This window comes from Arvicola amphibius, chromosome 8 (genome assembly GCF_903992535.2).
Source record: "Arvicola amphibius chromosome 8, mArvAmp1.2, whole genome shotgun sequence".
Lineage (NCBI taxonomy): Eukaryota > Metazoa > Chordata > Mammalia > Rodentia > Cricetidae > Arvicola > Arvicola amphibius.
Window position 1 is genome coordinate 77880099 of NC_052054.1, and position 13765 is coordinate 77893863.

A 13765-nucleotide genomic window follows, 5' to 3' on the forward strand; every position below is an offset into this window, starting at 1 on the left:
CACAGTCATCCACACTCAGTTGCATGCCACAACCACACAAGAACACACACCCAAGGGTCACAGAAGGGTCCAACTCCTCACTTTTATTTGCATATATTGTATAAAAATAGGAAAAATAAACCCAGCCTGGATCGCAGCTTCATAAATAAAGAGTGAGAGGAAATAAGGGAGGGGCGGGACCGAGTGTGGAGTCCAGAGCCTTGGATGCACTGTGCTGGGCCACTGCACTCACACACACTGATCTCCCCTGGCCACACACTCCAGGTCCCGGATGAGCAGGCAGAAGAGGTTGAAAGTGACAGAGGCCTCCAGGCAGCCGGGGGTCTCCTGAAAGGACAGGGCTGGCTCAGGGGCTGCCGGGGCTCAGAGCTCCCAGGCTCTTCAGATCCAGGTCCCCTCTCCAGACTCACCTTCTCCTGGGCCTCCTGGAGCCTGTGCAGCCAGCGGGAGAGGCGGTGACTAGGGGACTTGGGCTCTGCTGTGGGCTGAGGCTGTGTCTGTGGACAGAGGAGGGGACTGTGAGCCTGCTGCTGGGACACAGGGGAAGTCCCCGTGGCTGGAGTCACAATGTGGAGGAGCCGGGGACCCAGGACTCACACAGGCCTGCAGCTGGGACTTGATGTGGCGCAGTGTGTGAAGAGGCTGGTGCAGGATGGGGCCCAGGGCTGAGTCAGTCACGTTCTCCAGGACCTCCAGTGTCAGGGCCAGCTCAGCTTGCAAGGTCTTGGGGCGCTCCTGGACCTGAGAAGAGGCGAGAAATAACAGGTAATCAGGAGAAACAAGAGAGCTGAGGTAATGGCTGAGAGTGCTTGACCAGAATCTTCCAAGGATGTCCTGGGGACATGACTCAGTGGTAGAGCCCCTGCCTAGAATCCCCCAGTGAGGGCTGGGGTGTGGTTCAGTGGTAGAGCCCCTACCTAGAATCCCCCAGTGAGGGGCTGGGGCGTGGCTCAGTGGTAGAGCCCCTGCCTAGACTCCCCAGTGAGGGGCTGGGGTGTGGCTCAGTGGTAGAGCCCCTGCCTAGACTCCCCAGTGAGGGGCTGGGGACATGACTCAGTGGTAGAGCCCCTGCCTAGAATCCCCCAGTGAGGGCTGGGGTGTGGTTCAGTGGTAGAGCCCCTGTCTAGAATCCCCCAGTGAGGGGCTGGGGTGTGGCTCAGTGGTAGAGCCCCTGCCTAGAATCCCCCAGTGAGGGGCTGGGGTGTGGCTCAGTGGTAGAGGACTTACTTAGCCTATGTGAGACCTGAATTGGGTCCCTATAACACATACACACCTGCCCCAAACCCCAAAAGGCAGAGGCAAGTCGGGTTGTGTAGGGAATACAATGTAGGGGGAAGGTGGTGCAGGACAGTTGGAGACAGATGTGGACAAGAGGGATCCAGAGATCAGGAGTGTTTGAGGAGGAATACAGATGAGGAAGGTCTAGGTGAGGGAAAAAGGAAGGGAGGAGACAGGTGAAGGGCAAACAAAAGGTGACGAGCAAACAGGACTCTGGGCTCACAGAGCTTTAATAGATCGGGGAGAAGAGAAGAGAATAGGGAGGTAGGGGAGGTGGAGGAGGCTGTACGGAAAGATGAAGGATGGAGAGGATCATCTTAAGAGATGAGGGGCAGAGGGGAGAGGCTGCGTGAGGGGATATGTGGTAAGAGAGGAGACAGGACATGCGCCTAGAGCAGACAGGGAGAAGCAGGGAACAGGACAGGGCATGGGTGCCAGACAGGCTGGGTGAGGAAGGAAGAAAAATATGAGCCAGGTGTGGTGCCATGTGTCTATGATCCCAGCATAGTCAGGAGGTTGAGGCTGAGGCTGAGGGTCTCCAGGACCTCATGACTGAGGCCAGCCTGGCCTACATAGTGAGACCTCTCTGTTCCCCTGCTCCCCAAAAGAGACTGAGCTGAAGGAGCCAGATAAGCATGGGACGGCAGAGGCACCTGAGGGACACGGGGTTTTGGTATGGGCAAACGAACTGCTTTAGGACAGAAGCGAAGGGCAAGGGGGTGACCCTCACTTGGCTTCCAGTTTCTGGCTGCTGGGACAGGGACTGGTGCTGCAATGGACAGCCTTCCGGAGCAGCCGTTCCTCCTGAAGAGAAAGGCACAGGTTAGCTAGCCCACACAGGAGAGACAGGGCCTAGTTCACAGCAGCAAGGGTGACTCTTAGCCTGGTGGGAGGGTTTGAGGTGATTTCATGGCAGAAAGAATAGACAGGTCATAGCTGGAAGACTCAAGCCTAGCCGATAGCAGAAGGTTAGAGGTTAGCCCACAGTGCCAGGCTGCCATCTTCATCCCAGTGGGAAAGATGGAGGGTAGCCCATTATGGTAACAGCATCACACCAAAGCATCCTTGGCTTTCTTGGAGACTTCTAGCTCCCGTAGTGACACAGACTGGAAAGGGCCAATGTGACAGCCTGTTCTGGCTGGAGTGGGCTTGGAAGGAAAGACAGGACCAGCTGTGGCCAAGCCCAGCATCATGGTCACCAGACCCAGTCGCAGTAGTATAGCCACGCTCAAGTCCCAAGTGTCCCCTGAGCTTCATGGCTCTGGTTTTTAAGCCTTAATGATGTGTACAAAGAGGAAAAAAGGTGAAGGGACACCAAAATTTACTCTCCAGAGGCATATTCAGTCGATGGAGCCAATTCCTGGGCCAGGTAGGTGAGCAGGTGTGGGTGTGGTCAGGTGTGTGATGCTGTTCCAGGAAGGAAAGAGAAACAGAATCCAGTGTCGGGAGTCTGCCAAACCATCTCTTTCAGGACTTCGAAGGGCAGGGCTCCCCAAATTAGAATACATTGGAGATAGGGGGCAGTAGTGGGAATGGACAGAAGGCTCAAGGTCACAGTGGGAACGGGAGGTGGAGGGTGGGCGGGTGTGGAACAGGCTCCCTGACTGAGAAGGATGTCTCATTAAGATTCCTGTGAGTGAGTAATTGCTGTCGCGATTGTGAGGATTATTTTTTGGGTGTTGTCATGCTCGGGAGGTAGCTGGAAAGGATTCCTTTCTGGGTACTTGAGGGTGTTTGGGGAAAAGGCAGGCCTGTGAGTCAGTGGGCTGTATGAGGAAGAAGGAGACTCCTGTAGAATGAGGGCGTTGACAGGAAGAAATTTGGAGCTGAGCACTCTTGACTGTAAGAAAGCCACATTCCTGGCCAGGCCATGGTGGCACAAACCTTTAATCCCTGGGCTCGAGAGGCAGAGGTAGGCGGATTTCTGTGAGTCTGAGGCCAGCCTGGTCTACAGAGCGAGTTCCAGGACAGCATGAGCTACACAGAGAAACTCTGTCTCAAAAAACCAACAATAAAAAAGGAAAAGAAATCCACATTCCTTACTGGTCTCGTAGAGGACCTGGGTGTTGTTGTTTTTGATCTTGTGGGGGCCCACCACCCAACTCCCAAATAGATCACACTTGGTAACTTATTCTTAATTATAAATCTTTGGCCTTAGCTTGGCTTGTTTCTAGCCAACTTTCCTTAAATTATCCTGTCTACCTTTTACCTCTGAGATTTTTTTTCATTCTCTTACTTCTGTAAACCTTACTCTTACTCCATGGCTTGCTGTGTAGCTGGGTGGCTGACCCTTGATGCCCTCCTCCTCTTCTGACTACTTCTTTCTCTCCCAGATTTCTCCTTCTATAGATTCTCTCTGCCTGCCAGCCCTGCCTGTCCTTCCTCCTGTCTTGCTATTGGCTGTTCAGTTCTTTATTAGACTATCAGCTGTTTTAGACAGACAAAGAATCACAACTTCCCAGAGTCAAAAAAATACAACACAAACAAAAGTAACCCACCTTAAAATAATATTCTACACCACATGGGTTACCCACGTGACAGCTCACAAATATCTATCATTTCAGTTCCAGGGTCTCTTATGCCCTCTTCTGGTCTCTGCGGGCACCAGGCACAAACACTATAAATGCATACATGCAGACAAACACCAGTACTCATAAAATAAAAATAAACAAGCTTTAAACAATAACAATAAAACCCTTCTTCACTCTCTGACTGGGCATTGTGGTCCACGACTGGCTGCGTGCTGTTGAGGGGTGCATAACTCTGTGTCCTTGGATTCTGCTTCTCGGAAGAACGCTGATCCAGATAATGGTTGCCCCACTTTCCTGATGACTTCGTTGGGGTCCCTCCAGTGGTCAGTAACAGGTTAGGGTGTGTACAGAATTCTCTGTTTCACCCCCACTGTGCCTGCTGCCAAGAGATGGGGCAAGAGCCAGGACAGAGCTGGAGCTGGGTGTGGTGGCAGGAGCTTTGACTCCCAGCATTCAGGAGATGGGAGGAGGAGACTAGCTGGACAGCAAGACCATCTCCAGAACTAAAGTAACAGAGGTGAGCTGAGGGAACGGCTTGCTTAGGAAAACTGCTGTCTCACAAGCTGCAGGACCTGAGTTTGATCTTTAGGACACATACTAAAAGCCAGTACCATATTTCATGCCTGCAGTTGCTTCGCTGGGGGAGGCAGGCAGAAGGCTCCCTGGGGCTAGCTAGCTAGCCTGTCTAGCCAATTGGTAAGGTGCCAGTTCAGTGAGAGACCAAAAAAACAAGGTGAAGCCGGGCGGTGGTGGCGCACGCCTTTAATCCCAGCACTCGGGAGGCAGAGGCAGGCGGATCTCTGAGTTCAAGGCCAACCTGGTCTACAAGAGCTAGTTCCAGGACAGCCTCTAGAAACTACAGGGAAACCCTGTCTCGAAAAACAAAAAACAAAAAACAAAAAAAAAAAAAACCAAGGTGAAGAGTGACTGAAGAAGACACACACACATACACACACACACACACACACACACACACACACACACACACACATACACATACAACACGCCCGCACACACAGCCTCACCAGTTAAGGTGTCTCCTTTCTGACTGTTGGGTTATATGAAACAGGAAATAAGGTCCTCATTTGCTGGGGACAAGTGCACTTTCTAGGGAAGGCTGGGGAAGAGTCTGGGACTCTGATGTTGCCCATCACCTCTGGAGTCTTCAGATCCGCATAACCAGAAAGCAATTGCTGCAATGTGTCTGTAGTTTTTATTTCTTCCTTTCTTCTTAGCCCTCAGTGCCCGAGGTCATTAATCATACTTTTCAGATCACAACACAGAACCACAATTGGCTCATAAAAGACTCTCCACCTCTCCCATCCCCACCCCAACCCATCCACCTCCCAAACACCCACTTCAGCGGGCCCTGATATACAACTGCCAAGAGGCACCGTTTTAATTTGTGACTTTGTGTGTCTCTGCATTTCCAATTTACACAAATGAGATTGTGCTATAAATCTACTAACTTTGAAAAAAAAATTAACACTTAACGCTTCATTTCTGAGATCTCCCCACACAGCTGCGGACAACCAGTTCCCTGTTTGTAACTGTGGCAGTGCGCCCACAGGGCCTGTGCTTACCCACTCGCCCAGAGATGGGCATTTAGGTCGCCTCCAGCTCCGCGTTCCCGTAAGGCCCACACCTGTCCTCTGTGTGGGAGACTTTTTAGAGTCTGCTGCTGCAACCACCAGCTGGTACCCTCCCACCTCATCCCATGGGCGCACTTTCGCACTCACTCGTGAAAAGGGTGGGCAGTCCCCACACACTGACAGCTTCCCACCCGTGTGCCTGGATCTCCCTGCTCTTCTAGGTCTCTTTTCTGTGTGGATGCTGAGCAGACCGGAAGTGGAAGTACCATTAGTGCTTTCTCCAGGAACAATCCCTACCCAGGGATACAGCCGGAAGCTAAATATTACAGCTTTCAGGTTGGCAAGTAGCTCAGTTGGTGCAAGAGCTTGCCGCGAAGCCTGGCAACTCAAGTTCAAAACCCAGAACCCACATGGTGGAAGGGGAGAACCGACTTCTGCAATTTCTCCTTTCATATTCCACATCCACAATAAATAATGTAATTTAATAAAAATAAGTTTAATTTAAACACATGCTTCTCTGTCAAGTTGAAGATCAACCAAGGGCTGGGAGTGGGGTGAGAGAAGCAAATGGCATAAGATGTAGAATTTAGGGCACTCACTCTTTGGGTGGGCAAGTACACTAAGTTTCCCCCACTACTCCAGCTTGTGCTTTGTTGTGTGGCTTCATGAGGAGTCTGTTTCTATTCAACCCTGACAGAGGGAGCAATGACAGACGAATGGAGGAGCCCATCCGAGTCCAGCTTGGGGAACCAGGGTTGTCTGGGAGTTACGAGATTCCAAGGGAAACCCCCTTGCAGCTGTGTTACAGAAAAGCCCACCCCAACATGGACGAGGATTCATAAATGCCGCATGCGGGCTGGAGAGATGGCTCAACAGTTAAGAGCACTGGCTGCTTTTTCAGAAGGCCCAGAGTTCAATCCCCAGCACCCAAATGGCAACTCACAACTGTCTGTAATCCAGCTCAAACTGATTTGACACCCTTATACAGAAATAAATGCAGCAAAACACTAATGCACATAAAATAAAATAAAATAAAATAAAATAGAGCTGCATGTCTGGAGTTCCCTGCACAGCTTTTGGGCAGCTCCACACAAGAGTCTCCCCTCCCTGCCCAGCAACCACCTACTGGATTTGTTCCTCCCTAGAGGTCCCCTTGATTCTTGTAGGTCTTTGTGCTACTGGGCTTCAGTTCTCCGCCCACTTGGGGGGAGGGGCATTCCTTCACACCTGTGTTCCTGTCTCCTAGGCTTGGGAGAGAACTCAGACTCACACATGCATACTCAGGAGGACAATGATGTCATGGGGTCACGGGTCACGCCTGTGTCTACATGGTCTACTTGGTGCTGTTCAATAAAACTTCCCCAAATGGTGGAACTGTAGTGCCTCTGTCCTCTCTGGAACAGCAGTCGGCTCTCCGTGTGGACAAGCGCCACAGCCAGAGTCAATCCACTGAGGAGTGCTGTGGATTTGTTTTATTTTAATTGAGACAGGGTCTGGATGTGTAGCCTTAGTTGTCCTGGAACTCACTGTGTAGACCAGGCTGATCTTGAGATTTACCTGCTTCTGCCCCCCAAGTGCTGGGGTTAAAGGTAAGTGTCATGTCTTCTGGGCTTTGTCTTTTGTTTTCTTTTTCTTTTTTTCTTTTTTGTCTCATTCTGTAGCTCAGACCTACCTGGAACTCACCCTATACCCCAGGCTAGCCTTGACTTTATGGGTAATCATCTTACCTCAACCTTCCGAGAGCTGATTATGGGTCTGTGCCACCACTGGATCCAACTGTGGACCGGAAAAAGAAAAAATTGTATCTGAGGTTGTACAAAGGTTTTTTCTTTTTTACTTTTTTTCTTCTTTTTTTGAAACAGTGTAGCCTGGACTAACCTTGAGCCTTGAACTCATATATCTGCTGCCCTAGCCTCTCAAGTGCGGAGAATACAAGCAAGTGGCCTCACAGCTGGTTGTACCCCTGCCTTCACCTCTCAAAACTGATCCAGGAGCTGGGGAGATGGCTTAGTGGGCAAGGCACCTGCTGTGCCAGCGTGAGTTGATGTAGGACCCCCACACCCACCTACAGAGCCTGGCACAGCGACACATACCTGTGATCTCAGCACTGGGGAGGCAGAGACAGGAGGATCCCAGAAGCTTGCTGGGCAGCCAGCCTAGCCAGATTGGAGAGTTCCAGGCTTAGAGAGAGACCCTTTATCAAAAAATCAGGTGGAGGGTCTGGAGAGATGGCTCAGTGGTTAAGAGCGTGTACTGCTCTTGCAGAGGACCTGGGCTGGGCTCCCAGCACCTGCATGGTGGTTCATGCTGTCTGTCACTCCAATTCCTGAGGATCTGATGCCCTCCTCAAGCCTTCTTGGACTACTGCACACAAGTGGTGCACATGAGCTCAGGCAGGCACATACACATACAAATAATTCAATCTCGGGGATGGGAGAGAGAGAGAACTTTGTAAAAAGTTAGGTGGATACTGGGCATATTGAAGCACCTTTAAACCAGGTGTTGGTGGCACACGCCTTTAATCCTAGCACTTCCTTTAGTCCCAGCACTCGGGAGGCAGAGGCAGGCGGATCTCTGTGAGTTCGAGGCCAGCCTGGTCTACAGAGTGAGTTGTAGGACAGCCAGAGCTATAGAGTGAGATCCCGTCTTGAAGAAAGAAACAAAAAGTTAGGTGGAAAGTGATTGAAGGAGATGCTCTACGGCAGCCTCTGGCTTCTGCGTGTGGGTGTACATACACTTGAACACACACATGCATACCACACAACATGTACACGCACAAGAATTAAAAACCAAAACAACCTGTTCTCCAAGCTGAGCACATGCCTGTAATGCCAACACGAGGGAAGCTGAAAAACGAGGAAGAGTATGAGTTTGGGGTTAGCCTGGGCTACATAGCAAACCTCTGTGTCAAAATAACAACAAACAACCCAAAAGGAAACAGAAGACAAGAGCAGATAGACAAACGGGAGGAAGAGAACAGTCGGGAGCCATGTGGAAACCATCAGTGAGAATACAAGTGCAAAGCCCGCCTGGGCTTCCGCCAGGAGACCCGCGGGATGACTATGGCCGCTAATGACTCTTGGGGGTAGATGCTGTGGAGGCTGCGAGGGAAGGAAGGGGCCTGGAGGAAATAGTATGCCGCAGTCAGGTGACAACACCTCTCTCTGTGTGTCCCCCCTTCTCTCTTTCTTTTTAAAATTATATGTGTGAGTGTGTGCATTTTGTGGTGTGTGTGTCTGTGTGTGTGTGTCTGTATGTCTGTGTGTCTGTGTGTGGTGTGTGTGTGGTGTGCAGAGGTCAGTTCTCTCTTTCCATCATGTGGTTCTCAGATTTGGACTCAGGTTGTCAGGCTTGGTGGCAGGATCCTGAACCATCTTGCCAGCATTTCTTTTCTTTGTCTTTATTTTATTTTACCTTATTTTTCCTCCTTCCCTTCCTCCCTCCCTCCCTCCCTCCCTCCCTCCCTCCCTTCCTTCCTAGACAGGCTCCTGGTCTCTGTGCCCAACAAGAGACTCTCCTGACACTCTCACCAGAGGATGCTGCTGTTGTTGGTCTGTGAGCCAGCCTTTCGGGGAAGAAGGTGTTTCCCCTTAGGTAATATTTTTTTAGTTAGTATACAGAATGATGGGTTTCATTATGACATCTTACATGTGTCATTTTTTTGCTTTATTTCTATTCATTATTTTTTAAAATGTTATTTTTGATTTGTATAAAGGATTTATTTTTTTTTTATTTTATGTGTACGGGTGTTTTACCTCCATGCATGTCTGTGCAGCCCATGCGTTCAGTGTCCTGAGAGATCAGAAGAGCTCTGAGCATTCGGAACTGGAGTTACCAATGGCTGTGAGCTGCCTTGAGAGTGCGGGCTGTGAATCCAGGTCCTCTGGAAGAGCAACGAGTGTTCTCAACTGCTGAGCCACCTCTCCAGGCCCTTGTGTTTTGTCTCTGTTTGGTTTGGTTTGCTTTAGTTTTTCCAGACCGGGTTTATCAGTGTAGCTTTGGATGTTGTGGAACTTGCTCTTTAGACCAGGCTGGCCTCGAACTCAGAGTTCCGCCTACCTTTTCCTATCCAGTGGGATTAAAGGCAAGGCGTGCGCCACCACCACCACCTGGCTCAGCCCTTGTTCTTAATTGTAGTTATGTGGATGTGTTTGTGTACCTGGTGGCGAGGGACGGCGTTGCCTCCTTGGAACTGGAGTTACAGGTGGTTATGTCTCTCTTGTGCCCCCTCACGCCCCACACTGTTCTCTTCCCTGTTCCAAATAATTCCCCTTGTGCTTTTATGGCTTTCCTACATACAGTGCTAAATGTAGATTCTGCATAAGGGAGAAAATTCGTGATATTTGCCTTCCTGAGTCTGGTTTATTTCGCTCGACACGAGGCTTTCCAGTCCCACCCGTTTTTCCTGCAAATGGCACAGGTTCATCCTTCCTCACTAGGAACATGAATTATTTTAACCATTTCCTCTTGCCACCGCAGCGATTCTCACCGCGTGGGTCACCTGGGATCACGTTCCGCAGGCACGTTCTCTGAGCTCCTGAGAGTTCTGAGTGGTTCTAAGGCCGTGTTACCCAGTCCGTGTGGCAGGCAGGCCTCCAGCCTTCTCTGGATTGCGGGATAGTTTGGACCTGGAGGTGGGATATGGCCACTGTACTAGTCACGCCTCTGGGACTGTCGCCCGGGTGTTCCCTATCCCTGTCTAAAGAGTTCCCCAGGGAGGGGCCAGAAGACCATTCTGCTGACGTAATCGAAGGGCGGGGTCAGTCAGGGAGGGGTGGGGAGATGCCTGGTGGGCGGGGCCAAACGATGACGGACAGAAGACCGGATCTGAAAGAGAAACCCAGGAGACTGGAGCCAAGCTTGGAACCCTGATTGGAAAATCCTCAGAACCCAGAGGATGGTGGGAGGATAGGAAGTTGCCCTGACTCACCCCAAATTCCTAGCGATGGCGAAGGCACATAGCAATGAGGGAGATGTTTTTAAAGAAATTGGGGCACGGAGGAGGCCTTTCTTGGAATCTTAGGGGACACATGTAGGAGTTTTGGGGGGGTGCCAGAAGAAAGATGATAGGTTTGGATGACTTGTGCCACACACCAGTAATAAATAATGGTGACAGTGACTGTGTCTCATGAAATGTGCTAGAAACCGGTTTTTTCTCCCCTTCCCCCTTAGGTTCTTCTTCTTTGTCTTCTTTTTTTTTTTCTTTTTTATTTTTTTCTGAGACAGGGTCTCACTCCGGAGCCCTGTCTGGCCCGGAACTCTCTATGTAGAACACTAGCCTGGAATTCACAGAGATCTTTCTCCCTTTGTTTGAGGGCTGGGATTAAAAGCCTGTGCCACCAGCAGCTCCCTGCCCCCTCTTTTATACAAAACCCCAGGTAGTCCAGGTTGGACTTGAACTCTGTGTAGTCAGGGATGACCTTATATTCTTGATCCTCCTGCCTCCACTTCTAGAGTGCTGGAATTGCAGGCATGAACCACCGCACCCTGCTCAAACCCAGGGCTTCCTGCATGCTAGGCAGGCACTTGACCACTTAGTCGAATCTCCAGTCCCTATAAACATTTTATATCTATAATTATGTAGATCCCCAAGATAGACTTATGCAGTGCAGTCTGTATTGAAATGTCACTGTAAACATGAAGCCATCCTTCCAGTTCATACACACAAACACAAAGACCAACACCATACAGACACACCCACACCACACAGGTCCACCTCATAGACACACACACACTGGCATTTTGAGACAGGGGCTCATATAGCCTAGAATAGCCTCAAACTCACTGCCTCACCATGAAGTGGAGGATGGCCTTGAATTCCTGATGTTTTCGCCCCTAATTTCCAAAGGCTTGGCAATTCAGGCACTCCCACTATGCCCTGCTTATAGTTTCTTTGAGACGGGTTTTGCACTGTAGGGAAGGCTGTCTAGAACTCCTGATCCTGCTGCCTCAGCGTCTTAAACTCTGGGACTACAGATGTGCTGCTTCGCCTCAGAGCCTCCCCTTCCCTGGTTTTAAACCCAATCTGCTGTGGATGTGCGTGATTGGCTGAGCCTAGGTCACGTGTCTGCAGAATGGCTGTGCATGATTGGCTGATCCTAGATCACGTGTCTGCAGAACTACTTCACAGGTGCTAGGACCCTGGAAGACTGAGAAGTGAGCTTCCACAAGGAAGACTAGGTCTCAGATTATCCCTGTAGGACGACACATGTATGTATGAGTTTTCAATGTCGTGTTTCTTGACTACAAATCCGTTTTTCCAACTAGTTTTTAAAAATAAACTCTCCCTCCCTCCTTCCCTCCCTCCCTTCCTCCCTCCCTCCCTCGGTCTCTCTCTGTCTCTCTCTGTCTCTGTGTGTGTGTGCGCACACACGTGTGCACATATGTTACTGGAAATTTAACCTAGGGCATTGCCCGTGTTAGCAAGTCCCTGCCACAAAAGCTACAGTCTTAATTCCCCTCCCTCTGGTTTTGGAAGCAAGGTCTCCTATAGTCCAGGCTGACTTTGAACTCAATACTTAGCCAAGGATGGCTTTGAACTTTGGAGTCTACTGCCTCCACCTTCAGAGTGCTGGGATTACAGGTGTGTGCCACCATGTCCTGCTTTCTTTTGCCCACTCAAATAACTAGATTTCTGTGCAATACTCAGTACATTTGCTGATGCTATGTGAATCGTTATTACATTTTGTTATTTTGAGAATAAAGACAAGAAAAAAGTGAGGAGCATGGGTGTGGCTCAGTGGTGGAGCCCCTGTCTAGAATCCCCAGTGAGGGCCTGGGGGTGTAACTCAGTGGTAGAGCCCCTGTCTAGAATCCCATTGAGGGCCTGGGGGTGTAACTCAGTGGTAGAGCCCCTGTCTAGAATCCCCAGTGAGGGCCTGGGGGTGTAACTCAGTGGTAGAGCCCCTGTCTAGAATCCCCAGTGAGGGACTGGCCAATGGTAGAGCACTAGCATAGGCAATGTTGTTGGTTCCAACCCCAGAGTCACACATATGAGATGAGGTGGTATATACCTATAATCCCAGCACGCAAGAGGCTGAGGCAGGTAGACCATGTTTTGAAATCAGCTTGGGTGAAAGGAAGAAAAAAAAAATAAAAACCTTTCTTATGGTTGGAATTGGATATTTCCCCCAAGCTCCTATTTGATGTGTTTGTTCCCTGGCTATTTGGGGGGCTATGGAGTCTTTAGGATGTGGGTGCTCTCTGGCAGATGCAGGTCACTAGGGGCTGAACTTTGAAGATTAGTCTGGCCTTGGTTTCGGTAGCTCCCTGCTTCCGGATCTTATTCTGTGTGAGCAGCTGTCACTGCCGGCTCCCACAGTCTGGTGAGCCACTCTGCCTTTTCCTTCACGGAGTGGGTTGCTGAAACCCTATCAGCCTAGGAGCCCAAATGAATCTTTCTTCTCTGGGGTTATTTCTGCTAGATTTTTGTTTGCTTGCTTGTCTGTTTGTTTTTTGAGACTGGGTGTCCCAGGCTGACTTGCACCCAATAGATAACCCTCAGATGACCTTGTACTCCAGCTCTTTCTGTCCAGACCACAGAGCACTGGGATCTCAGGCAGGCACGTGCCAGCACACCTGGTTTATAGTGCGCTGGGGATGGAACCCAGGGCTTTGTGCACGCTAGGCAGGCTGTCTACCCACTGAGCCACACTCCCAGTTAAGCAAGCTGTCTACACACTGAGCCCATTCCCAGCTAGGCAAGCTGTCTACCCAAGAGCCCATTCCCAGCTAGGCAAGCTGTCTGCCCACTGAGCCACACTCCCAGCCATTAGGTGTTTGTCACAGTTATACAAAAGTAACTGAAAAAAAGTAACACATGTTCAGTATAGACATGCCCATCATAAGCACCTGTAACGTCCGTTTTGACACCCTCCTCTGGCCTCCAGAGGCACTGCACAACCTTACCCTCTACCCCAACTGTCCGTACACACGTGAATACATAAAAGCAATTTAATTGTGTATGTGTTCATATGTCATTTTATGCATGTGAGTGTGGGCATGTGTGGACCTTGGTGCACATGTAGAGGTCATATATGTGAAGTTGGTTCTCTCGTTCCATCTTTATGTGGGTTCTGGGGATGGAACTGAAGTCATCAGGCTTGTAAGTTAGTTACTTTTACCTGCTGAACCATCGTGTTGGCCCGGGTTTATTCTTATTTATTTTTGGTGAGCACATGCACACACTCAGAGACCAACCTTGGTTTCTGCTTTTATTTTCCTTTCCTTTTTTTGAGATAGGGCCTCTCGCTGGCCTGCTGCTGAACAAATAGGCTGGCTGGCCAGCAAGGCCCAGGCTGCCGCCTGTCTCCTCCTCCCTGGCTTTCCACGTGGGAGGCTGAGGGTTTGACTCAGGTCCTTACA

The 13765-nt window shown here is 50.2% G+C and overlaps 1 protein-coding gene across 1 annotated transcript in view; it reads right to left on the reverse strand.

Annotated features, from left to right (window-relative positions):
• Positions 1 to 228: 228 nt before the first annotated feature.
• The window catches only part of LOC119821869 (interferon lambda-2-like), a 32788-nt gene continuing 19251 nt past the window's right edge, over positions 229 to 13765 (reverse strand). Inside the window, exon 5 of the mRNA XM_042055605.1 lies at positions 229 to 327. Within this exon, the coding sequence (XP_041911539.1) occupies positions 229 to 327 (99 nt within the window). The remainder of the gene's footprint in view (positions 328 to 13765) is intronic.